This window comes from Eublepharis macularius, chromosome 3 (genome assembly GCF_028583425.1).
Source record: "Eublepharis macularius isolate TG4126 chromosome 3, MPM_Emac_v1.0, whole genome shotgun sequence".
NCBI lineage: Eukaryota > Metazoa > Chordata > Lepidosauria > Squamata > Eublepharidae > Eublepharis > Eublepharis macularius.
In genome coordinates, this window is record NC_072792.1 from 66,549,279 (window position 1) to 66,577,000 (window position 27,722).

Consider the following 27,722-nt stretch of genomic DNA (forward strand, 5'->3'; position numbering starts at 1 on the left):
ATTTTGTATCAGCTGGTTTATGGATTGGACTGTATCTCTTTAACTGTTTATATTTTTTTTAATTAATTTTAGACCATTTCTATGCCACCTCTCTATGAAACCTGCTCAAGATAGCTTACAAATAACACATGAGAAAAATGATAAAAACACCAATAAATTAGTTAAATTAATTAAAAATTAACATACTGATAACACATACTGTCAGTACAGCTTAAAACGTTAACAGATTAAAAAAAGAATCATAACATAGGCTAGAGCAGCCCCTAGGTTTGCCAAACTCCATGTGGAGCCTGGGGTTGTATCAGAATTACAACTATGGTTGCCAGATTACATTAAAAAATAAACTGAACCCTGGAGTTCTTCATGTGCATGTGAAGAGCATGCGTGCTCCTGTGCCCAGCATAATGGCATCAACTCCAGAGTGATGTCATCGCTGGACAGTCTCCTGGTGCTCAGGAGGCTGGGTGGGCAAGCAGGCGCACAGGAGGAGGCTGACCTGGCTGGTTGCTCCTCTGGTGCTCGGGCAGGTGAGCGAGGCTACTGCTTCCTAGGCATAGAGGAGGAGGATGGGCTCTGGAAGTAGGGAGGCAGGGGGAGGTTGCGCAGAGAGGCCTACTAGTGCTGCTGACAGCTTGTGGACGCCAGTGGTCACCTGCCCCTCCTCCTCTATGCACTAAAGTACCAGACATTTATATGTCCAGTATTTTTACTGTGCTTCCCCTGGACAGTCCCAGAAAAAAACAAACTGATCTCCAGATGACTGGATTTCCCTGGACAAAATGGCTGCTTTGGAGGTTGAAGGATTTCCAAAGCAGCTGAAAAACATTTATGAAATAAAAGTTCCTAACTTTGAGGCTTCCTGTAAATGATATGGATATCAAGATTCTATAAAATGCAACCTCACACTTTGAAGCCTGAATATAGAACAGACATTTTAAAGTCATTAAAAGTTTGAAGAGAGATCTGAATGACAGAATTAACTAACCCCTTTCTTCAGTCTTCATTCCCTTTTCAAACTAAATAGATCCGCATGAGCCTTCAGTTGTTCTGATAGGGGTTAAGAATAGAGCATGAAATTGGTTATTACAATAGGGAGGAAAAGAAGCCGCCCTTCTGAGGAACTTTCAGTGCCCCAAAGAAAACATGGACGATTTCTTATATGTCAGTTTTCCTTCTATTTACCCAAATCACTGTTTACCACCGCTATCTGATAATAAAGCTCCAATAATAGTTGATTCTAGTATTTTCAATGAGACTAAAATATCTTTTTATTCAACACCAAAGTTACCGCAAATTGATTTTCCCAAAGAGCAATATTTAAATATTTATTCTAAGGACTTTGAATTTTTGACTTCTCAAACATTGTTATTAGCGCAGACTGTGAGTAAAATCTCTGAGAAACTTGATACATTATTCCAACTTTTTCTTAAGCAGTCTGGCACCTCAGATTTTGTAATTCTAAAACAGGAACAAGGAGATGTGCAAACTACAAACAACTTATGGAGCCAACTCCTTTATTTACCAAAGGAGAACAAATCCGGAATAGCATGTGCCCCTGAATCCTCCATCTCATTGATTTTAATACCAAAAGCTATAGTCCTTGACATTTATAAATTTCATGGACAATGGATAGATTTGTCCTCTAAATGGAAGGCAAGAGCGCACATATCTCACTTGTTAGGACTTTTATATGTTAACCTTAGGTCTGCCAAAAGGATATACGGCCTGATCCATCATGACCATATCTTAGTGAATTTCAATACCTCATGGATTCCTTTTTTAAATTTGGCAAAATGTCCATTTTTGCAGCACTTTGGGATTTTCCCCTCCTGATATTTTAAAAATGGGAAAGTTAAACCTTTGATGCTGTCAAAGAGTCCATTAGCTAATATGAATGAAGGAACTGTTTAAAAAAACTTAAGGTTCCAGTTCCTTCAACAACAATTGGTTGCCATTCAACAAAATGCCAGAATGCAAAATGGTATAACGGAGGAAGTATTCTATACACCAAGACATCTAAGTCCAAATTCCTCTTTAAGAGCCAGTTCCATCACTCCATTTTCCTCTGTTCTCCTTGAACCAGAAGTAGTTATAGTAAATAAATGTAGACCACATTTAAAAGAGATTGTTTCACTATTCGTAAGTGCTCCTGATAAAAGCAGTCAAGACTAGAGATGGGCACGAACCTAAATGCGAACCAAAAAAATGCATGAACCAGGCTGGTTTGCGGTTCACGAACCAGTGGTTCGTGGAAGCTCGTTTCCATGAACTTCCACGAACTGGTCTACTGGTTCATTTGATTCGTATTAAAGGAGCAGTTTAAATGGCCATTTCCCCGGGGAAACGGCCATTTAAACGTTTCCTGGCCCTTGCAAGTGGCAGTTCCCTTTAAACTATCAGCTGGCAGGCGGCAGGGGGGATTCCCCCCTCACCACCTGCCAGCTGATAGTTTAAAGGGACATGCTGCTTGCAAGCAGCCGGGCCCTTTAAATGGCCCAAACTCCACGGTGGCCATTTGAGAGGCGTGAAGGCCATTTTTGGCCTCCTTTGCCACCCTTTTGGCCTCCTTTGCTGCCCTGCGGGCCCACGGCGACCGTTTGAGGGGCAGGAAGGCCTTTTTATGCCTCCTCTGCCACTTTGCGGGCCTGCACAGCAGCAGAAGAGGCCAAAAATGGCCTTCCTGCCCTTTGCAGGAGGAGGCCATGAGCCCGCAGGGCAGCCGGGCCGCGGCCTCCACCACCCCAGCAGCAAGATACGTGGCGCTGGTGCTGTGGGCTGTGGAGTGGGGTTTGGGCCATTTAAAGGACTTTGCCACTTGCAAGTGGCAGGTCCCTTTAAACTATCAACTGGCAGGCAGCAGGGGGGATTCCCCCCGCCAGCTGATAGTTTAAAGGGACCTGCCCCTTGTAAGCAGCAGGAAAGGGCCCTTTAAGCAATTCCGGCTAAGCATCCAGAAATAATAACATTATAATAATAATAACATTTGATTTATATACCGCCCTTCAGGACAACTTAATGCTCACTCAGAGCGGTTTACAAAGTATGCCATTATTATCCCCATAACAAAACACCCTGTGAGGTGGGTGGGGCTGAGAGGGCTCCAAAGAACTGTGACTAGCCCAAGGTCATCCAGCTGGCTTCAAGTGGAGGAGTGGGGAATCAAACCTAGCTCTCCAGATTAGAGTCCCGCGCTCTTAACCACTACACCAAACTGGCTCTCAGGCATTTAAACCCCATGAAAGGGGCATTTAAACCCCACGAACCATGAACTGGTTCATGAACTTGCACCAGTTCATGGGAGTTTGTGGTTCGTAAAAACCCACAAACCACGAACCCAATGGTTCGGGTGTTTTTTTGGTTCATGCCTATGTCTAGTCAAGACTGACTCATATTCTGTAATGTGCATATTCTCTCCTGGAATGTGGTGGGATGGGCTTCCAAGAGTATTCTTCAAGAGGTGCAACAGCTGTTGAACAAAGTGGATATTATTCTCCTACAGGAAACTTGGGTGACTGGTGAAATCCATTTTACTGGGTTCACAGCGTTTACCGTCAAGGCTCAGAATGGTTCCAAGAGGTGTCGCCCCAAGGGCAGGCTTACATGTCTAATTTCAGATAAACTTAAGGTTGATGGATTAGAACAGTTAGATTCTTTTTCCTCATCTCTCCTAGTTTTGCATCCGAATGATATTTAGTTGATAATTATTACTGTTTATTCGCTCCTGCAAGTGGGAAATTGAGATGCTTGTGGAGCTCTCTACCTGAGCAATTGAGTAACCTGTCCTCTAAGTTAAATGACAGAAAGATGTTACTCTAGGGGAGACTTGACTGTGCCTGCCTGCAAGTGCAGGACAGTTATGAAATTAATTTCTAGCAACCAAGATGGGTTTTAGGGCCCTTCTCCCAAGCAAGTGGCTCTTCAAGATCATTTGAATAATCAGAACCCAAGCTGCAAGTGCAAAAGGGAACTTGTGCTTTAAGATAATAGAACATTTATGTTGTCGTAAGTCCAACAGTCCGGTCCCTTTGCCAACAGTAAGATGCCGTTTTTGAAGCACCTTTATACCATCAAGGGGATAAATACTTGGAAGCCGTAGACTTTGTTATTTTTGGTTCAGTAGAAAATGGTTTATCTGGCATTAAAGGGGATAAAATTTTACATCTTCAAAATGAATTTCTTTGTACATGGAATACCTGACTACTTCTTAACCTCAAAAAATTTACACCTTGTAGCCAATTTTCTTTTTCAGTGGAGATTGCTGAGGGACATGGAGTTCAAGAAAATGAGGTCAGCCAATGAATAGCAGATTCAAGTTCATTCCCCATTTCAGTTGTTTGCTATAATCTCTACATACATAATTTATTGCCTCGGCCTTACCTTTTCATATAATGCTTGAAAGGGGTGGATTGTTTTGTGTGGTGCTATTGATGGAGGCTTATGTGAAGGTTTCTCTTCATATTTTATGTACTCATAGATTTTAAAGTCTTTGTGGGGGGAGGACCCTTTTTCTGCATTATGCCATACTATATCTGCGTTGTGAAATTGTACTAGTTTGTATCTCTCTGTCCATTATTTCCATTAAGGATCTCATTCTTGTCCCTGGAGTGCCCCCCCCCGCCGCCGGCTTTGCCCCTTAAAGTTTAAATATTTGTTCCATAGCAGCCATCAGGCCCTCTTTTTGGTTGGGTCCTCTCTACCTACTAATGTTTCATAAACGTTCTGTCATCAGAATATGATTCAGGGCCAGCTATTTCTCTCTGTAGGAACATTATCTTCAAATCCTTCTTCCTTCTACATCTAATGAACAGAAATCTGGGAGTCTTCCAACTGCAAGTTCACAGGCAAAGTCAATGACAAATTCAGCATCAAAAGGTTCATGCTTCATGTAGTCCAAGGCAGATAATTCTTAGTAATACTGCTGTGACCTTTTTAATGTTCTGCAATTTGATCCTTCTCTTAGCTTTTATATTCTCCATTTCTTGCATGTTAATTATCTGTATGAAAGGCAGGAAAGCTAGATATACAGTAGAATCCATTGCAAAGGTCAAGAAGATGACGGCAGAATTCCCATAATCTTCACAAAATTCTCAGTCACAAAAATGCACTTGTGTTAATTCTTAGAAAATAAAAATTTGGCTATAAACACCTTAATTTTTTATCAGACCAATAACATATGAATAAAAACTATTATCTGTACGAGATATGTATTTGTTTTGTTGACCATCAAACTTGTGATGAAATATACAAAATATGTAGAATGCAGTCTATATTCTTGAACTAATAATAATTAGAAAGACCATGAAAGCATCAGCAAAGGGAGATTAGACTTCTTGAGCTATCCTAATATTTCATGGTTTCACAGTAGTGGTAAATTATTGCTAGACCACAGCATGCAGAAAATCCTAAATTCAGTCCCTGGCCTCACCAGTTAAAAGGATGGCTATCTCTTCAGTATGGATGTCTGAATCTGTGATAGTTGTGTAAAAGAGGGATTATCATCTGGTGCAGTTGATGCCATCATAGTTTTTTAGGAATTTGAAAAATGCTGGGTACAGCACTGGTTGTGGTTTACTTTATCTAATACGCCATATGTTCCATTAGCAGATACCAGAATTTGTATCACTCAATCCTATGGCAGTCTCTATTTTTGAGAATTATTGTATATCCGTGGTAGCTGAACAACCTGTGATAACCTATCACAATGGCACCACAACTGATGACCCTGATTGGGTATTTTCTTTCATATATGTGTACAATCCCCATCCTAACACTGCCAATTGCCATCTCCACTTCTGTAGACTAAATGTGTATCCCCCACCCCAGATGAGTGGTTGTAAAGGAGTGGGAAATACAAATAAGATCTCTGTAGAGTTCTGTCCCCACCCAGTCGTCAAGCAGTAGATAAGGCAAGCCACTGAAACAATTTCCTGTAGTATTATTGATTGTCACGGAGTTATTAGAGACTGAATGGGCTGCAGAGAACAATAGCACTTTCAGACCAGTGACACGAGTGGTAAATGTGGATCCACTTACACAAAGCCCCTGGTGGCTTGAGTTAGACTGTTCATGAAGAACTGCTTTGCGTTCATACAGGCTAATGCTCCAGTGGTGATTTATTTTGTTTTTCCTGCTAATCAGCACTGGCATGCAAATTAGTTGCACTTTACTCTGCCCAGCAATGAATCTCAAAAGCAGACAGTTAATTGCATTTGAAATTAGGGGAGCCAACAGAAAATCAAGTTCATCACAATCAAGTGGCAACTAACCTTTCCCCAACTGATAAAAAGAAAAACAGCCCATCGATTTAATAAAACAAATATTGATGTTGAGAGGCTTTGCATAGCAAATAAATGTGCATTTATCTGTGTGCTTCTGGGGACCTTTATTAACATAAAACAGTTTTGAAAAGTCCTTCAGCAACAGAGTTGATTGCTTCAGCACAGGATCTTATAAATGATGTGCCCCATTGTGCTGGTTATGTATTATCCATGTGCTGGTTCAAGATGTAAAAAGGCCACCAGTTTAATAGTTTTAAATTCATTATCAAGACTTTATCATTACTGTGCCTTTCCGAAAATTCTCCTGTTATTTACCTCTAAAAGATTTGAAGCAGGAGTGCTCACTAAATTCTCTCCCACAATACTTCTCTTCTAATCTTGTATCAGTCCACTCACTAGCACAGCACATCAACTGGTACAACACATCAAAATGAACCCATTTATGCTTTCTCGCCTGTTTCCTTCATTTCACTGCCTAAAACTGATTATTCATTTGGTTACTTAATTATGAATATATTTAGATACATCTGAAAATCATACGTTTTTGTGTGCGTGCAGCACATGTGTGTGTCTTCCAGCCTTCCACTGTGGTGTAGAGGTTAGAATATCAGACTGGGATCTGGAAGATAAGAGCTCAAATCCCTATTCATCCATGAAGCTCATTGGGTGTCCTTGAGCCAGTCACACTCTTATCAATCTATTATACTGCATGGGGTTCCTGTGAGGATGAAAGGAAGGAGAGAGAATTAGTAGGACTCCTTGAGCTCCTTGGAAGAAGTGTGAGATACAAAATAAATATATGTATCTGCTACAGGAAGCACCAATGACTTAAATCCAGTGGTTTGGGAGTGGATGCAGGCTAATAAACTGAAGCTTAATCCCTAGAAGACAGAAGTGCCACAGGCGAGTGGAAGGTCTCACCCAGGATTTAAGGTGTCACCCATTCTGGGTGGGGTTGCACTTCCCTTGAAGGCAGTGGCATAGCGTTGGGGGGCTAGGGGGCGACCGCCCCAGGCGCAAAATTTTGAGGGGGCGCCTCATCCACGCCTCACTGGGAGTGCCCCTTCGCCACCTCCCCGCTCTTCTCCCCACCCCTGACGGGCACCGTGATGGCATGGCAGGTGGGGAGGTGAGCAGGAAGGCGGGCCGCCTCCCTGTCCCTTCACCGGAGCTGCTGGGCACCCCGGCAGCGCAGCAGGCGGTGGGGAAGCAAGCGGGGAGGCAAGTTGCCTCGCCTCCCCCTACCTCTTTGCTGCAGCTGCTCGTCATCGCACAGAGCCGGAGCGCGCACGTGCTTCACATGCATGTGAGGGGGAGGAAAACCACCTCCTGCCCTGGTGCCCCTGGACCACGCTACACTGCTGCTTGAAGGAACAGGTCTATAGTCTGTTGGTGTTCTTGTAGCCAGGTCTACTGCTGGATAAGCAGGTGGCAGCTGGGGCCCAGAGTGCCTTTTACCATCTTTGATTGATTAGCCAGCTGCAACCTTTCCTGAGCACAAAAGATCTGGCCACTGTAGAACATGCCCTGGTTCCATCTAGGTTAGATTATTGCAATGAACTCTGCATGGGGCTGCCTTTAAAAAGTGTTTGGAAACTTCAATTGGTGCAAAATGTCTTAGCCAGGATGTTGACTGGAGTCGGTTGTAGGGCCAATATTACTCTAGTCTTGACTCATCTATACTATATCCCAATTCATCTATACTAGGCACAATTCAAGGTGCTGGTGCTGAGATTTAAAACCCTGTATGGTTTGGGACCCACTGGTTGAGGAAGGCAGTACCTTTAGCCTCTTGAATATAGGTAGAGTCATTAGTTGAAGACATTTCTCCACGTGCAGTACTCCTGGGGTAATCTACATTATAGTCTGTCTGTGCCCCATGTATTATATTGGGAGCACCGCATGCCCTGTCAGGATTAGGATCCAGGAGCATTTGTCAAAGATTAAGAACCAATGTGAGGAAGCGCCTCTGGTCACCCATTATCAACAAAATCATAAGGAGCAGAAGGCATCAATGCTTTCGATTTTAGAGGTAGCTGTAGATAAAGTTCCACAAATGATACAGAAGTTTTTATAACAATGGGAAGCGTTTTGGATCTTTCAGTTAGAAACATTGGCAGCTAAAGGACTTAACCATGATTCGGACTGACATGTTTTTTGTTAATTGGATTGAGAACTGCATCCCCTTTAATTGCCAAACGGTTCATTCAAGAGGTCTGGATATAGGAGGGTGGAGATAGGATCTGATTCACAACAGGATGGGCAGCCTCTGAATGAGGTGTGCGAAATTGGCAAGAGAATGTTTAGAGCTTTCTTGTAAGTATTAGGTGAGACAGTGAATTATTGAGTGCATCATTTTATTAATTTCTGGTAGAGAAGATTGCATTGTGTGTGTTTCTGCTTTTATTAGGCGTTGTGATGTTATCTTCCCTTAACAAAGCAATGTATAGTGAAACAGACAGGGGCTAGCGGTCCGTTGGGCAGAGCCTGCCATGGCAGCATCCCCAGGACCAGAGCATTCGCCAGGAAGAAACTTTCCCTGGGTGGAGCCTGCTTCGGCAATGTTCCCCGAATTAGCAATATCTGCAAAAAGAAAATTAACATTACTTGTTTTAACTTACCTGACACCTGTTTGGACATTACCTGTTCTGACTTACCTGACACCAGATGGGACCTTGCCGTCATCACTTCCAAATGGACGCATAGTAGATATAACACCATCAGCAGTTTTGCTGTTAATTATCTCCTCAGGTGGAATCTTTTTTTTAAAAAATAATTTTTATTTCAATTATTAACAAAAGGCAGAATCTTATTTGACTTGCATGCTGGATTATTGTGTATATGTTGTATTGTAATGAACGTATCTATGGGTAACTGTTTCTTTTGGTAGTTCAGGTCTATAGATGTACTGTATTTATTATCATGCACTTTAGACACAGTTGCACTTTTCACATTTTGTATTGAACGTATGGACTACATATTTAGTGGCAGTATCTGTGTTTGATATCCCTTAGGAGGGCTGACCCCTGTTTTGTTGTTAATTTTTATCTGCCCCAATCTTTGGATTAAAAGTACTGCTGTCTGGAGGCTGAAATGTATCTTGAATAAACCCTAAACAGCACAAACAATTCACTTTTTCAGTCTTGTTCATTGCTATTGTTTTGTCTGTTACTTCTGCTATGCCACTGGGGTTTTTGTTCGTTCTTCCTAATTACATGGGTCATCTCTAGCTAATGGGAAGTCACAACTTGAAAAAGATAACATCATGCTGCTACATTACTGATAAGATTTCGCTGAGTAACAACATAAATGAAGATTTTTAAAAAGCAGCTTAAAGTGAGGGCAATTCTTTCTTAATCACCATTGCCTTCACTCTGAATAAAGAACAAATTGTCCCCATTTCAGACAAGTCCCCATGTCCAGTTAAGGTGTATTTTTTGGTGGGGCCAACAAACATTCACACATAGCACCCACTCCTTTCAGTTCAGCCCTTTACTCTGTGCTGTTGCATTATGGTAACGATAATGAACATGCTGTTATAAGATCCCAATTTTCGCTTGTTATCACTGAAGCACGAAAATGTGAATCTTCACTCTCATCTTCTTTCTTTACAGGAGCTGCAAAGAATCTATCCTCCTTACTGTTGTTCAGCCTTACCCTGTGAGTAGTTATCACACTTTTGGAATTAGTTTCCAAGCAACATTTATGGCTTAGATCTGCCTGTTCTCTTCCTGTCAGTGTTTCTGATCTGCATAACCAAAAGTACAAGTGAAGTACAAGCTGTGACTTTGAGGATAAATGTGAGGATTACATACCAATACCCATGGAAATCTAACTATGTAATCATAGTAAATACAAATATTTTCCAATTGTATGAGAAATACATTTGAGAGACAGGATACTGAGTTCTGTTTCAAGATATTTCATAAATTTACTGTGAGAAGCCTTAGTGTGGTTGCCTTCGACAATACATCTTAGTATGGTTGGATTTTTTGCTTCCTTTTCTCCAATGTGAAATCTTGTGTAGTAGTAGTTGTTAATATCTTTATTATAATGCTTCAAAGTCAAAATGGTTATATTCTGGTGACAGGCAGCTATTCTGTTGGTTCATGGTCCGTCGCCTTTCACAGACCATGGACTACGAACTTTTCACGGATCCGCCCTGGTTCGCAGACTAGTTTGTCGGTCCATGGTCTGTCACTGCCAGGGGACCCTTCACACTCAGAGATGCCAAACTTACAAGGAATCTTCAGCAGGTTCTCCTCCAGCCACCCTGAAAGACTGGATTTCGAATGTCCGAGTTATAGACACCCAAAGTGGTTTCCACCAGGAAAGTTCCATTCGACATAAGAGGAGCCGCAGATGCCAATTGACTTCCACTTGCTCCATTGAGATACATTGCAGCACCAAAAAGTTGCAATGAAAATGTGGAATGGAGTTAGAGAATCTTCCTCTGAGAATGGAAAGTGCTCTGCAGAGGCGTTGTTCTCTGTTATTTCTGCACAAGCTTAGATGCACTGCTCTGCTCTGCTCTGCTCTGGGCCTAGCGTTGCCAGCCTCCAGGTGGTGGCTGGAGATCTCCCTGAACTGATCTTCAGGCCATAGAGATGAGTTCATCTGGAGAAAACAGCTGCTTTGGAGGGAGATCTCTATGGCATTATACCCTGCTGAGGTTCCTCCCCTCCTCAAACCCTGCCTTCTTCAGGCTCCAGCCCCAAATTCTCCAGGAATTTTCAAACCTGGAGCTGGCAACCCTATCTGGGCCTGGAATGAAGCCCCGCCCCCCCAAGAGTGGAATTACAGTCCCTGGGAGCAGCTAAACTTCTCTGGGGCTGGAATGACAGCCACCAGAGTGCAATAACGGTCTCTGGGAACCGATCAAAGGGAGTTGGTAAAAGTCGGATCCAGATGATCTTAAACGGATCCATATCATGTTTATTTCCACAAATTGCACCCAAAAAACCCATTCGCTCACCACTTCGTTGCACCACCATGGTGCAAAAACATACTTCAAAACTATGGATCATCATGGTCTAGTGGCAAGAAATTCCACGGGGGGGGGGCTTCAGATCCTCCTGGAACAAACCCAGCTATGGACAACAAGTCCCTCTGCTGGGATGCAGCCAGAGGGCGGCAGGCACTGGTGGACTAGGGGACGGGAGGACCCATGAGGAAGGAGGTTAAAGTTCCCCTTGTGTGTGGGGGGGGAGTGCACTTGGCAAAGACAAGAGATGGTCCAGAGCCCTGACCCACCCAGGCACCTTCTCAGCTGGGACAAGTGCTCTAAATAGTAATGATGCTGTTAATAAGTATAATATATAAAAGTATTCTGCGAGTCCTCACAGGCTTAGCCCCTGAGCCTGGCTGTGGAACAGATGCAACCAGAATCTCAAGCAAAAGTTTCAAATACCCCCATCTGTGACTGAAAAATCCACCCTGCAGTTTCTCCAAGTCTTACTGCCTGCTGGAAACAGAAACCACTTGCCTGAGAGGTGGGGGGGAATTTACTCGTTCAGCTCTCACAGGGAAGAACAGGAGCTCTCTGACAGCCAGAGAAGGTCTGCGGACATCCCCGCCATTGCCTAGGGAATTGATTGCTTGGCACCAGTATGTCTGGTTTCGTGGACCGACAGACCGGCCCAAAAGTAGTTGTGTCTGTGAAAAACACCCTTCCCACGACCCGCCAGTTCACGAATGCCGAACCGAGTCGGTCCATGTCCGTTTTTCTGTTCTTGCCCACCTCTATTCCTGGGAGGTAGAACACTGGAAAACTGACTGATTGTGGACTCACAGTGAATAGGTTTAAAAGACAGAAGTATGTCAGGTCAACTGGATCCCAAGCTACTTGGGATCTCAGCTATAGCCTCCTAGCTTATAGCCTTCAACTGTATTGAAAAACTGATAAATTTACCTATTTTTACTTTATTACTGTTGTTTTTTTAAAAGTATGAAGCCTTTTATATGTATGTAATCTTTCCACTGGCTAAAATAAGCACAAATATATATAAGCACAAATGTATAAGCACTTGTTCATTCAGTGTCCTGTCCAAACATAGCAAAACAAAAACGAAACCCGAACTAGGTGAGCCAAAGAAAGAATGAGTCTTCTCCTTGACATGCTGCCCCATTTCAAATAGCCAGAAGCACTGAGTAGCGTAGCTTGTTGGCACAGCACATGAATGCAGATAGGGAAGAATTTAGCCTTCATTCCTCTAATCGGGGAGGAATTTCCAATCAGGATATAGAATTTTCTTGAGTGGTGTGCAGCTGGATAGATGGGCTTGTGAGATTGTCTTAGAGGACTGCAAGTTTACAGTTTTGTGTGGAAGTTTAAGACAAGGGCTCACATGTTATATTGGTATATAGGTTTAATTGTTATCATTTGAAATTATTTTTAAGTAACATTGTAACATGCCTTGAGTCCTTTTTAAGATGAAATGTTGTAAATATCAAAGTGGCTTGAACAAGTTACTGACTCTTGTAGCTCTGACTTCATATGTGTTAGTTACCATCAGAGATCACTTTTTTCCCTAGTTCAACATAAGAATGATTTAAACAAAACAAAACGTCCTACTTTGAATTACTCTAAGTAATCTGCTGTTTGGGTGTTAAAGGAACCCTAAAAAGAACAAATGTGTACTTTGCATTTAATACATTTAGTAATATATATTTCTTTGCTATTTACTCATAAATAAAACAGCTGGTGTAACTAACATTAATATTGAATGGCTATGCTAAATGGTCTTTAGCTGAAGATAATTCATTCAGTGTCTTCTGGGTTAGTTTTGCTTAAGATCATTCACTTGCAGATTAATTACAACCAAATCTAAACACTCTTCTTTTGTACTTCTTGCCAATTTAATAAATCTTTGGCAGGTTAATTTGAATGTCATCTGTACCAATAGAGAAAGGATTTAAGAGCTTAATCACTTGAAAGAGTTTGAAGTTTTGCTCTTCGGGAAGATTATTTGATTATCTTTTGCAAACATTTTGTTTTGAAATGCAATAGATATTTTATTAGATTGGAGCGTACTTCTAATGAGATAATTTATCCACTGTGCTATGTAGTCAGGCTTAGGAAATGAATTTCAATTGCTGACCTCATAAACTGGCATTTTGGATAATTATCAAATTTTCACAAAGTTCTTTTTTTTTTATAATATTTTTTATTTTTCAATATCTAACATACAAAACTACTACATACATACATACCCTACAAAACAGTAACTACAAAAGACTACAATAGCACAAGGGATGGGAAGGAAAGGAAAAAAAAGAGAAAGGGAAGGGTGGGGTGGAGAAAAAGGGGAAGGTAATCTACAAACACTAAACACTACGTTTCAATGCTTTCCCTTCATACTGCCACAGTAAAAAAAATAGCTTAATAAGATAGTGACGGAGTGGTTGATCATACAAATTACAAATTACAGCTCAAATTAAATCCTTTTCCCTCCCCTGGGCCTCGGGCGCAATTCCCTCTGCGCAGCTACCGCCGGAGCGCTCATTGCCTCCCCCCTCCCTTCAGGCTTCAGATCCTCTTCTCTTTGCTTGATGTCTGGTCCAAATTCTGAATTTTTATCCACAAAATCCCTTAGCTGATCTTCCGAATTAATCTTGTAAGCTTTATCTTTATAACTAAACCTGATTCCTTCCGGGAGTAGCCATTTGTACTTTATATCCCGTTCCCTCAAAAGAGCTGCCAACATCTTGTACTTAAATCTTTTCTTCCGCACTAAAAATGGAACATCCTTCAATATCTTGACTTTATTTCCCAGAAAGTCCAATTTTCACAAAGTTCCATGCTGTGACAGAGTGGCAGAAGTAAGCATTTGCTTCCTTTGAGTGGCTTCCGGTAGATCTCTTTAGTCATTATTTTATTTATCTCATTCATAGCCTGCTTTTCTCATGGAGACTCAAAGGCATATCACGATTTTTTTTAAATCAGATAGCATAAGACACCCAACAGACAATGTAGTAGGATTGAATTACACAGTTTGAAAACAGGACAAAAAACAAAAATCCTGTTTAAGGGATGACATATCTTAATGCAGAAATCTCACATAGGAATTGTAAAAATCTTCACTAATGCACATAAATTGCATACAATAAATTTTATAGATATAAACTAACATTAACATATGACTTGTTAGGTGATTTTTAAAAATACTTTTTGTGTTTTCATAAGATCTGAATAAATATTGTGCCAGAGTTCTACCTGGGTAACAGGTCAAAAGACTTAAACAATCTGATGAGTTGGTCAGTCTCCTCTCAGTTGCTGCAGCTGCATTTACTGCCCCATTGGTTCAACCTGCACCTCAGTTCTTTCCTGACCATGATCCTTATATTCTGCATCTTGTTGCATAAGGATTGCTGGATAGAGTGCACCAATGAACCATCTTACTAACTACGGAACGCAAAAGACAGAGAGTGCTTTGCAGTCCTATAACGTAGATTTTAGATGCTGGTGAGAGGTTTTTATATGCAGCAGCCTTCTTGATCAGATGTAGAAGTTCAGCATTCTGTTGGAATCATACTTTACTGAACACTAGAAAGTCAGTTAAAATCTCATATGAGCAATGGCCTCATTGAGGGTGATTAGACCTTGTCATTTTCCCTCCATCACTTTCTGTTATTTGAACATTGTAATACTGGTTTCCATTACTGGTTTGTTGTAAGGATACTAATATCGTATGCTAACATTAGATGCTAATATAAGTGAAATGCTTTGAGCATTCCGGAGAAGCACTCTCTGTATATTAAAAATTATTATAATTCCCCATTTAAAAGTTCACATTACAATATCTGTGTTTGGAAATTTGAATATTAAAACATTCTTTGCTTGGATGCAAGATATGATACAGCTTTGTGTCCATGGAGTTCTAAGGCCTACCCCAGAAAAAGTTGCCAACAGTGTACGAGTGGTTAAATGCCTTTCCAAGATGGTTTCCTCAAAATGAACATTGATCATTGTAATGCATTTGATCAGCAATTACAACATAATGATCAGTCTAGAAGAAGTTGGCTCTAATAGACGGCATTGTAAAGAGAAGAGGCAGGTGTAAAAATAAAGACCAAGGCTGAACTGGAAATTTAAAAGCCTTTAAAAATAATCACAAAACTTGATCTATCACAATATCTAAATGATACTACTTATTAAACCTATAGGTTTTGAGTAGCACTATACTAGAATCCAGATAAACCAGGGGAATGGCAGGGGGGGGTCATCATTTTCTACTCGCTATGATGTATGAAATTTTTTTTTGCAAAGTAACATCTGGATCCACCCTTGCCAAAATCTCCCTAATTTTTTTCCCCATGATGCACCTGACATCCCACACTAGAATGGAGTAATCCACATATCTCTCATATTTGAAAAAAGGGACATTCCAATAAGCAGCATTCCAGAGTATCAAGTTTCCCAGAGACACATAAGCATAGCTTCTCCAAGTAAGACATCTTCCTATATCGACCATTCATTACTTGAGATGGTATAGAGTTCAGCCTAGCTAGCATAAATGTTCTCTTACATTGGGGGACAGTCAATTGCTTAATATACAGTGGGAAACTTCTAGGGTAAGACAGTCCCAAATAAATAGGAGAGCAGAATGGATCACAATAGAGGTTACAAACATGTATTTTCAGTTGTTTTTTCAGTGCTGTTATTTACCAGAATGCTGATTCTTATTCTTGCATACTAGATAAACTGTAGCTTACAACTATTAATTACCATAGTTAATAGGCATACTGTTATGTAATGATGAAGTTCATTTAATAATACATTAAATGTGCATATCTAAGTAGGCAGTTTATTTTTATGTTAATCTTTTCCTTGACTTCCCTATCTCATTCTCAGTGAATTTTGACAGTGTGAGATTCTAAAACACTTTCATGAAAATTGTTTCTCTGCTATCTAACACTTGAAATGCATTTTGTTTCATTATGAAATTAAATAGTAATTATATACTGGTAAAAAATGCAGGGACTTACTGGATCCTGGTGCTGGACAAACAGGTATCCATGACTGCGAAAATGCTTTTTCTAGTTAAAAAGCTAGCTCCCTGTTTGCAAACATCCGATCTGGCCAAGCTGATCCATGCTTCAGTAACTTAAGGGTAGATTACTATAACACTTTCTACATGAGACTGCCCTTGAAGATAATCCAGAGGTTGCAGCTGGTGCAAAATGCAGCAGCTTCTCTGTTATCTGTCGCTAGGTGGTAGGACCATATCACTCCTATTCTGAGATTCAAGGTTTTGGTGTTCACCTTTAAAGCCCTCCATGGCCTGGGGCCCAAATACAACAACAACAACAATGTACTTATATACCACTCTTCTGGACAGATTTGTACCCCCTTCAGCACAGTGAACAAAGTCAGTGTTGTTATTATCTCCACAATACAGCTGGGGAAGTGGGGCTGAGAGACGTGGCTTACCCATGGCCACCTGCAGAGCTCATGGTAGCAGTGGGACTCAAACTAGCAGAGTGCTGATTCTCAACCCAACCACTTAACCACTATGCTACAGCAGTTTCTGTATGTCAGATCCCATCTTCCCAGTGAGGTCTATTATCAGTCCCCCCAGTATTATCAATCCAACCATTGTCTAAGGCATAGTCTGGGCTTGGGTTTTCAGTGGCTGGTCCATGCTTCTAGAACAGCTTCCCTGAAGAGGTCATGGGGACTCCTGCCCTCCTCTGAGTTTCCAGCAAGGCAGCAAAACAGACCTGTTTCAGAGTACTTTGGGGGCAGCCTAAGCCTGGACAAAGGGGAAATACCCTGCGGGTTGGAGCGTGTAGTTTTAGTTTTGGTGTGTGGCGAGTTGTTTTTAATATTTGTTTTATTAAACTGTTTATATGGTTTTTACATTATTGTATCTGCCTTAGATCCAGGGATGCCTGGGAGAAAGCAGGTATATAAATATTTTTATTGAATAAATATCTCCCTATGTAGTGTCTCTTACGTAATATCAGCTATAGTGTTCTACAACACTTAGTACCCTTGCCTGGTCTGCTACTATAGTTGAATTGTGTTCTGTGTATCAGCACAGTAGCTGAATATGAGATAGAAAAATAAAACGTGCATTCTACTAAGAAATGGCTTGGACATTTGACATTTCCTTCCTTCACTTGATATTTTGTATTCATGTTTTTACTACAACTAATGAGAAAGTTAAACAAAAATAGCTCTTACAAAGCTTAGGGTCAGAGGGCTTACGTATTGCCCCCTTGCTTCATATTAGAAAAAGGGAAAGGAAAACTGAACAGAGTCATATAATCATCAGCAAATAGCATCCATCACTGGTCAGTCATCACAAAAGTATTGTTACTGGCATTGCTTTAGGCTTAGCTGTTTGTTTTATGACTGCTAATACATCCATTCCTAATTACTTCTGCTTACAATTATAAAGTCCTAATTAGGCTGATTTTTATCACAGACTCTTTATTAGAAATCATGTAAGCATTCCACATTGTATGTCTTGTAGAAGTATAAACAGTTCCTGCTTAAAGTCATTAATTGACTTTTTAGGTAGTCCCCTGTGCAAGCACCAAGTCATTCCTGACCCATGGGGGGACGTCACATCACAAATTTTCTTGGCAGACTTTTTGTTATGGAGTGGTTTGCTATTGCCTTCCCCAGTCATCTACACTTTACCCCCAGGAAACTGGGTGCTCATTTAATCAACCTCGGAAGGATGGAAGACTGAGTCAACCTTGAGTCAGTTATTTGAACCCAGCTTCCGCTAGGATCAAACTCAGGTCGTGAGTAACATGGGCACAAATGGAAAAAAAACCCTGAACACCCTGTTCGATGTTCAGTGCCATCCACAAACAACGAACATGGATGATCATGAACTGTTCCCGGACATGTTTGTTGTTCGTTGTTCATGGGGGCCCAAACCACCCCCACCCCAATCACCCCACTTAGCCCCCCCTCCCCTCAAACCCACTTACCTGGCCCTTTAAAGATCCCTTTAAACTATCAGCTGGCAGGCGGCAGGGGGGATTCCCCCTGCCGACTGCCTGCTGATAGTTTAAAGGGCCAGGAGAGCAGTCGCACAGCCAGCCTGCCTTCCCAGTGCGAGAGAGGTAGGGAGATTGCAGAAAGATTGCACCCCGAGAAAGGCATGATGCATGGGTCCTTCCCTTTGTTGTCATTTTCTCTTCACAGTGGCAAAAACAGGACTCTCTGCTGGAAGTACTTTGAAGGGTTAAGCCAGAAGGAAAGCCAGAAGGAGTTCAGACAGAGTTCAGTCCCTCCCTCCCTCTGGTTGCCAAGGGGATTGATTGCAGCAGGCTCCAGACTGTCTGGCTTGCCGAAAGGCTGCTGAAGGCAACGAACAAGGCTTTTAACGACCACCTGTTCATTTAGGATGGAGCCTCACGAACAGCTTGCTCACGAACCGCTGATTAGGCTGTTTGTGGCTTTTTTATGTTTGTAATGCTGTTCGTGCCCATGTCTAGTCGTGAGTAGAGCTTGGGCTGCAGTACTGCAGCTTTCCACACTGAGGCATGCTGCTCCTAGCACCACAGGGCTTTCAATTGACCTTTTATTTGTCTTTTATTCAGATAAAAATGTGCTTTGGTAATGAAGATTGCTGGTGTGAAATAAACGTAACAAGAGGAAAGCCTTCCCAGAGTAGAACAATCACTACTAATACAATTAATCTGGTGTTAAAGTGCAAACAGTGCTCAACTATAATTATAATTCATGAAAATCCAATATCAGTACAATCAATAATTAGTCAATAAATATACATATCACGTATAAATATCATATAACAATATAACAGGTGGAGTCTAAGCATGAACTCCTAGACCTAAAAGTCAGTGTATAGATCCAAAGATGATTTCCAAAGGTCTGGATACAATATATCAATATAAATCCAAGACCATTTTTCAAGGAAATAAAATCATCCTGTAGACAGTACTGTGTACTTGTAGAAGAAGTTACCATTCACAAAGATACCGGCTACGGGCTTTGCCAGCATAAATACTCTATCCTGTTTTGTGTTTCACTTCTTCATAGGCTTCTCTATTTTATCTAATTCACAGCAAAGTACAGCAATTGGCATATTTATAAAACTGTATTATATTACATTCCAAATTAACAAAGAGAAATCCCATACTCACAAGCAGCAAACTATTCAATGAAAGCAATGAATCACCACCATGTTGGTCAAAGCAGACAGTTTAGCACCATATTTTGGAGACAAATTCAGAGCTATTTAAAGGTCACTTACACTTAAAGAGCAACGCAGCATAAATACACAACACTAAACTTTCCATACGTTTAACAGTATAGTAAAACAGTCCCTTATAAAAAGCATGAAAAATCTAATATATTATTAAGCCCATAGGGTGACAAGCTGTTTAGACGATAAATCCAACGTGACTCTAACTGCATTAATTTCTGTTCAGTACAACTCGGGCAGCCCAATCCTAAGAAGGGCACGGAAAGTGAACAGGAACCGAACTAAGGCTTGCGAGGGCGCATCTAGCCCGTACGCCCGCGTAAGTGGCCTTCCGCCCGTGCTGGGACGCGGCGCTGGCCCGCCGGCGGGCCAGCACCGGTGCAAGCCACAGGCGCCCGGGCGGCGGCGCAGAAGTGGCGTAGAGCCCTACGCCGACGCAGGGGGGGCGGGGAGCAAGGCGGGGTCAGAGTTAGTCCGCTCCCTAAGCTCCTCCAGAAGCGGGAACGCCCACAGCGGCGCAAAAAAGCTACGCCACGGAAAAAGAAGGCGTAGCCCATAGGCGTCCATGGAACGGCGAAAAATCAGCCCCCTCTCTGAGCGCCTCGCCCCGCCCCTATGGCCCGAAGGAGCATAGGATGAGAACTATCCCGGGGACCAATCAGCGTGCGCGCCCGGCGTGGACGAGCCCCCCTCTCTGCACCCAATCACCTGCGACCGCGCCCTACAAAACATCCGGCCAGCGCCGCCCAAACCCCCAGGTAAGTGAGCACTCGGCCGGAGGCTCTGCCCGTCTGCTGAGTGGCATTGCCCCTTTGAAAACCGAAACGGGCTGAGGGCATTCACATTGGCAGGCGCAGAATGCACTCCGGGGACTTTGCGAAAAACTGGGGGAACTTCGCATAAAGGGGAAGAGGTGCAAATGTCTGCCTAACTCTCTTTCTACCGTGATAGAAAGAACGACTCCACAGCTAACTGATGCATGCTAGTTGCTTCTAACTAAGCACAAACAAACTAACCCTTCCGTGGCAGAAGGGAATGACACTTTGCAAATTAACCGCATGCTCTCCCGTTTCCTTGCAGGTGCCCTGACTCTGGCGCTCCCACCTGGTGATGACCGACGGAGCGCTGACAGGTAAGGAGGAGGTGGGGGGGCATTCCGCAGATTAGTGCAAACCGCCCATTCACCTGAACCCACCCGCTCACTTGCCGCTTTGGGTGAGGCCCAGCAGGGGTGGGGGGCAACCATGGCCGCCCCTGGCTGCCTCAGAGGCAGGCGCCTCGAAAACCACATGTGGCCAGGTGTTTGTTGTGACCAGCTCATTCTCTCCCTTAAAGGTAAAGGCTTGCCAAGGCTGAGTGCATCCTCACCAGACCATCATGCATCAGCTGCTGCCCTCGACCATGTGCAACCCCCCCCCGGATGGCGGAGTGTGGGGCTTGCCTTGCCAGTGGAATGAGGCAAAGCCCACACGTGTCTTTTTCCCCCACAGGCACGTCCAGGGCATGGCTGCTCCCCCGCGCCACGCCCTCCCCAAACATCTCTGACGGACGGTTGGCTGCAGCCCAGGAAGCACCGTCGCGCCGCGGCCTGCATCCCAGCCCCGCCCCTCCGAGCAGGAAGGAGGGCTGTGTGGAATGCTCCGGCTCCCTCGCCAGCCTAAACGCAAGCCCGCTCTTTCCAGTGCAATAAAACGAGATGTACAACAACTGTTTTCTGTGTCTGCGAGTCTGACTTCGTCCTCCGCCCCTCCCCCAACACTCCCGTCACATCTCCCCACCTGCACATTGCCACAAATGTATCCGACACACCCTGTCTTGCCTCCCCGCCCCCTCCCTCCCTCCTCCCCCCCTCCTCCTCTGTATTTGACCAGTGTCTGTACCACCCATCTGCCGAAGAGAACTTGATTCTCAGAAGCCTATGCCACAATAAAATTGGATAGTTTTAAAGGTGCTATGGGACCCTTTTTGAATTCGCTACCACAGGCTAACACGGCTAACCCCCCTGCATCTATGGCCAGGTAGAGGGTTGGGGCGGGGCATGTGAGCGGGGAGGGGGATCAATCCCCGGTGGGGAGAGTAGCTGGCACCCGATAAGCAAGGGAGAGGGTGGTGCGAGCTGCCGCTGCAAGGGGGCGGGAGATGGCAGGGGAAACGGTCCACTCGCGGGAACCCTAGCCCCCACCAATGGAGAATCCAGGGTGGTGGCAGGCGGATGCCATATCCCGGGCAGGAGGTCTCGCGCGCCTGGGGAGGGTCGCCCCCATCGCAGCCGCAGCCCCAGCAACACAGTCCCATGAGCGGCCGCCTCCCAGAGTGGGTCCAGCCCCTCGGGCGTCTGCAGCAGCCCCATTGGTCATTCCAACACCTTCCACCCCAGGGCGTCCTGCCTCGCATCCAATCCCGTGGAGCAGTTGCCAGCCTCCCACGCCAACAGGCCATGGTTGTTGGGAGGGGTGGGGTGTGCCTCTCAAGTCCGTGCCGAAGCCCTGCTCGGGCAGCTCGTTGCCATCCTCGACCCTCCGGCCCCACCCGCTGCAGCAGCTCCACCCGCCCCAGAGGCACCCCTCCCTCGGGCCCAGTTGCGTGCGAGAGGCCGGGCCCGTGGACGGCCAAGGGGGTCCGGCCGCCGGCCTCGCCGGTGACCGCCGCTGCCGCCTTGGGGGTGGGGTGGGGTGTTTTGCTGCACAGGCGGCTCTCCTACACGCCTCCCCTTCCTCACGTCTGCTGGGGGAGGTGGGATGATATAATAATAAAGGCTGATTTCTGTGCAATGGGTGTCTGTGTTCTTTGCCTTGGGATGGGGACGAGGGGGCAGGCCCGCTGTGTCTGCCTCTTGGTGGCGGCCTCAGGCCAGCCCTCCCCTTCGGCGCCACTTGGGGGCTGTCCCCTGCTGCCAGAGACTGGCTGCTGCCCTGGATTCCTCATGGCAGGGCGCCTGCCAGTCCCATGCCAACCTCTCTGGACGCGGCCGCCACGGACTTGGTGCTACATTGGGCAAACGGGGGAAAGGCTTCTCAGACTACGCCCACCCCTCTCCTTCCCGACTGCGAGCCCCGCCCGACACACGAGCCGAGGCAGTCTGCCAGCATGGGCGCGGTTTGCCTGCTGCTCTGGGGCCTGGCCGGGATCGCGTGCTGCCCATAGGCTGCGCCTTTCCTGGCCCCTCCCCCTGACGCTTGTCAGGAACAGCGCCCTTTGGCTGCGCCTGGCGGCGGCCGTGAATCAAACCCGCCCACAACACTTTCTGGTTCTCCAAAATTGCATCTCTGCGCCGCTGCGGGCGCCGCCGCGGCCACACTTTGCTGGCACAGGATCCGGCCCGGCGGCGCCGCCACACCACCAGTGCAGCCGCGTCGGCGTTGGGGCCGGCCATAGGATTGCGCTGTTAGTCTCCAACACACACAAAACTGACACTTTAAGATCTCTAGGAGAATCATGATGTTGGATAAAATGTTCCACTAGTGGTGCTTCTGTTACTTTATGTTTAATGCGTGATAGATGTTCTTGGATATGCACCTTTAATGAGCGAGTTGTACTTCCTACATATATTAATTGGAAGTTACCCTGAATTAGATACACTACATTGGCTGTTTTGCAAGTAGAAAAGGCATTGGAATACAAAGGTTTATTAGTAACTGGGTTAATGACCTCAGAAATTCTCATAGTCATCGGGCAGATATTGCACTCTCAACACGGAAAGTGGCCATTAGGAAGTTGTCTCTTGATAGAATTTACCTCTAAAGATGAATGAACTAGTATGTCTTTTAAATTCCTGTTTCTTCTATAGCCAATAGATGGCGCTAAAGAACAACCTTCTATATTGGCTACTAAGTGCCAGTGCCTTCGCATAATGTTCCCTATGCCTGAGGCTAGGCTAGAAAAAGCTACTGCCCACTTAATCTTACTGTCATTCTGTCGGGTTCTAGGAGTACCTCCCCCTCCCAGGGACATTTTAGCTCCTAAAAGGTCCCTAGGGACATGGGGGGGGGCAGTGCTGTGCGTCTTCAGTGGATTAGTTATATTAAAATAAATAATACCTAAGTGAAAATATTTAACTGACTAGTGTCAGATATACTAGTGTCATAGAAGTGTCTGCACAGGAGGCTTTTTAAAAGGAAAATGAAAAATGTACTAAATGTACTTTCTCACTCCCCCAAATATTTTGTGCAAGGTTTTACTTCTTTCCCTAGGAATTGTGCCATGTGTTCTGTCCCCAATCTATGATACAGATTATTTAAGCATCAAATATGATTACAAAAGAATGAATTCCTTATATTAAATAAACATATCAAAGACTGAGAACACACAACTTGGGCATGTTCTTATTTAAATTCTGAGATATGTGGAATGTAACAAAAACATACAGTTGGAAGACTTCTTCTCTCATATCCCTCTGAAATCTTTAATTATATGTTTGTTTTACGCACTGTGTATATGAAATTATTATTGTCAAATGATTGATTGATTACTAGGGGTGTGCAAGCCAAAAATTTTCGGCTATAGCCGAAAGTAGAAAGCCGAAAGAAAATTCTCTATCGTTAAAGCTGAAAGCCGAAACAAGAATCTCTTTCGGGATTCGGGATTCGGGATTCTTTCGGCATTATTTCGGCATTCTTTCGGCTTTTTTCTATGGGAAAATGCCTCCGTCTTCCAGGACGCCTGGAGGAGGCATTTTCCCACCGAATAAGCCCAAAATTGGTGGGGACCTTCCTCTAACCCTTCTCTAACAACCACCCAAGTTTCAGACAGATTGGACTTTGGGGGGCCATGTTATGGCCCCCCAAAGCAGGTCCCCCCATCCTCCCATAAAGGAGCATCTTCTTCATTATTTCCTATGGGGAAAAAATGAAGAAGCAGGCTTCCTTTGCCAGGGGTGGCATTTTGCATGCAAAATGCCCCCTTACCCTCAGGGGCCCTTCTCCCACCCCTCCTCCCACCCCCCACCAAGGCTCAGCCTGCTCCCACTTGGGGGGGCCATTTCATGGCCTCCCCAAGTAGGTGCTCTAATCTCTACCACTGACAGCTGGGGGAGGCTTGTGTTGCCAGGGGTGGCATTTTGCATGCAAAATGCCCCCCAACCCTCTGGGGCCCTTCTCCCACCCCTCCTCCCACCCCCCACCAAGGCTCAGCCTGCTCCCACTTGGGGGGGCCATTTCATGGCCTCCCCAAGTAGGTGCTCTAATCTCTACCACTGACAGCTGGGGGAGGCTTGTGTTGCCAGGGGTGGCATTTTGCATGCAAAATGCCCCCCAGCCCTCTGGGGCCCTTCTCCCACCCTTCCTCCCACCCCACACCAAGGCTCAGACTGCTCCCACTTGGGGGGGCCATTTCATGGCCTCCCCAAGTAGGTCCTCTCAGCCCCTAAAGTCCACCCCTTACAGCCCCACACAAACCCAATTCCCCCCCAGCTGCCGCACACAGACCCAAATCCCCACATTAGCCCCTCACAGACCCAAATCCACCCCCACCTGCCCCACACCCATAACCCCAGGAACAGGCTGGCAAAGGCCAGCCCTCTCCCTTTGTTCCCTATGCTGGGAACTTCTAAACTCTCTTTCCCTGGGCAATTCTGCACAGCCCAGGGGTGCCACAATGGTGGGCACACTTCTGAGTGCCAGCTGGTCCCTGTGAAAGAACACCTGAACCACAGACACCCTCCCTCAAATTCCCCCACCACCTACAGAGATGGCTGGCCAGCCAGCCCCATTGTTCCCTATGATGGGAACCAACTGCACAACAAAGAATAAAACAAGAACAACACAAAATAAAGTTTTTAAAAAATTATTTTCTCCCTTCCAAAGTACAAGTAGGCAAAGCATTATGACACATTACACCAGCAGTCCCCCACACAGAAAAATAACACAACTCACTTAACATCAGAGAATCACAAAGCACGATTCCTGTCAAAAACACTTTATTTCTTGAACAGCTTTAGGTTACACAGCAGGGGGGAACACCAAAGGGCTTGGCAGCAGTATCTTACACAAAAATAACACAACTCACTTAACATCAGAGAATCACAAAAGCACAATTCCTGTCAAAAACACTTTATTTCTTGAACAGCTTTAGGCTACACAGCAGGGGGGGGACACCAAAGGGCATGGAAGCAGTATCTTACACAAAAATAACACAACTCACTTCACATTAAAGAATCACCCCAAAAAATTGCTGTCAAAAGCACTTTATTTCTGTAACTGCTTTAGGTTACACAGTAGGAAGGCACCACAGAGCAGGAAAGCAGTGTACTACACAAAAATAACACAACTCACTTCACATCAGAGAATCACACAAACACAATTGCTGTCAAAAACGGTGAAGTGGGTTGTATTATTTTTTGTAGTACATTGCTATCATGCCCTTTTGTGCCCTCCTACTGTGTAACCTAAAGCTGTTCAAGAAATAAAGTGTTTTTGCCAGGAATTGTGTTTTTGTGATTCTCTGATGTTAAGTGAGTTGTGTTATTTTTGTGTAAGATACTGCTTCCATGCCCTTTGGTGTTCCCCCCCTGCTGTGTAGCCTAAAGCTGTTCAAGAAATAAAGTGTTTTTGCCAGGAATTGTGTTTTTGTGATTCTCTGATGTTAAGTGAGTTGTGTTATTTTTGTGTAAGATACTGCTTCCATGCCCTTTGGTGTTCCCCCCCTGCTGTGTAGCCTAAAGCTGTTCAAGAAATAAAGTGTTTTTGACAGGAATCGTGCTTTGTGATTCTCTGATGTTAAGTGAGTTGTGTTATTTTTCTGTGTGGGGGACTGCTGGTGTTATGTGTCATAATGCTTTGCCTACTTGTACTTTGGAAGGGAGAAAATAATTTTTAAAAAACTTTATTTTGTGTTGTTCTTGTTTTATTCTTTGTTGTGCAGTTGGTTCCCATCATAGGGAACAATGGGGCTGGCTGGCCAGCCATCTCTGTAGGTGGTGGGGGAATTTGAGGGAGGGTGTCTGTGGTTCAGGTGCTCTTTCACAGGGACCAGCTGGCACTCAGAAGTGTGCCCACCATTGTGGCACCCCTGGGCTGTGCAGAATTGCCCAGGGAAAGAGAGTTTAGAAGTTCCCAGCATAGGGAACAAAGGGAGAGGGCTGGCCTTTGCCAGCCTGTTCCTGGGGTTATGGGTGTGGGGCAGGTGGGGGTGGATTTGGGTCTGTGAGGGGCTAATGTGGGGATTTGGGTCTGTGTGTGGCAGCTGGGGGGAATTGGGTTTGTGTGGAGCTGTAAGGGGTGGAATTTAGGGGCTGAGAGGACCTACTTGGGGAGGCCATGAAATGGCCTCCCCAAGTGGGAGCAGGCTGAGCCTTGGTGGGGGGTGGGAGGAGGGGTGGGAGAAGGGCCCCAGAGGGTTGGGGGGCATTTTGCATGCAAAATGCCACCCCTGGCAACACAAGCCTCCCCCAGCTGTCAGTGGTAGAGATTAGAGCACCTACTTGGGGAGGCCATGAAATGGCCCCCCCAAGTGGGAGCAGGCTGAGCCTTGGTGGGGGGTGGGAGGAGGGGTGGGAGAAGGGCCCCAGAGGGTTGGGGGGCATTTTGCATGCAAAATGCCACCCCTGGCAACACAAGCCTCCCCCAGCTGTCAGTGGTAGAGATTAGAGCACCTACTTGGGGAGGCCATGAAATGGCCCCCCCAAGTGGGAGCAGGCTGAGCCTTGGTGGGGGGTGGGAGGAGGGGTGGGAGAAGGGCCCCTGAGGGTAAGGGGGCATTTTGCATGCAAAATGCCACCCCTGGCAAAGGAAGCCTGCTTCTTCATTTTTTCCCCATAGGAAATAATGAAGAAGATGCTCCTTTATGGGAGGATGGGGGGACCTGCTTTGGGGGGCCATAACATGGCCCCCCAAAGTCCAATCTGTCTGAAACTTGGGTGGTTGTTAGAGAAGGGTTAGAGGAAGGTCCCCACCAATTTTGGGCTTATTCGGTGGGAAGATGCCTCCCCCAGACGTCCGGGAAGACGGAGGCATTTTCCCATTGAAAAGCCGAATGAAAGACGAAAGAATCCCGAAACGTTTCGGCTTTTTTCTTTCGGCTACCCGAAACGTTTCGGGATTCCCCGAAACGTTTCGGCATTCCCTGAAAGAAGCCGAAACACTTTTGTTTCGGCATTCTTTCGGCATTCTGAATGCCGAAACGCACATCCCTATTGATTACTTAAGTTTAAATCTGCCCTTCCTCAATGGAGCTCAGAGCAGCATATATAGTCTTCCACATTTTATATTCATGACAACTAATTACATAAGATTGGCCCTCACGTATATAGGTTTGGCTT

At 44.8% G+C, this 27,722-nt stretch overlaps 1 protein-coding gene across 1 annotated transcript in view; it reads left to right on the top strand.

Annotated features, from left to right (window-relative positions):
• Window positions 1-27,722, top strand: part of FRMPD4 (FERM and PDZ domain containing 4) — a 143,796-nt gene that overhangs the window by 53,370 nt on the left and 62,704 nt on the right. The window contains exon 4 of the mRNA XM_054974171.1: window positions 9,893-9,938. Within this exon, the coding sequence (XP_054830146.1) occupies window positions 9,893-9,938 (46 nt within the window). The remainder of the gene's footprint in view (window positions 1-9,892; window positions 9,939-27,722) is intronic.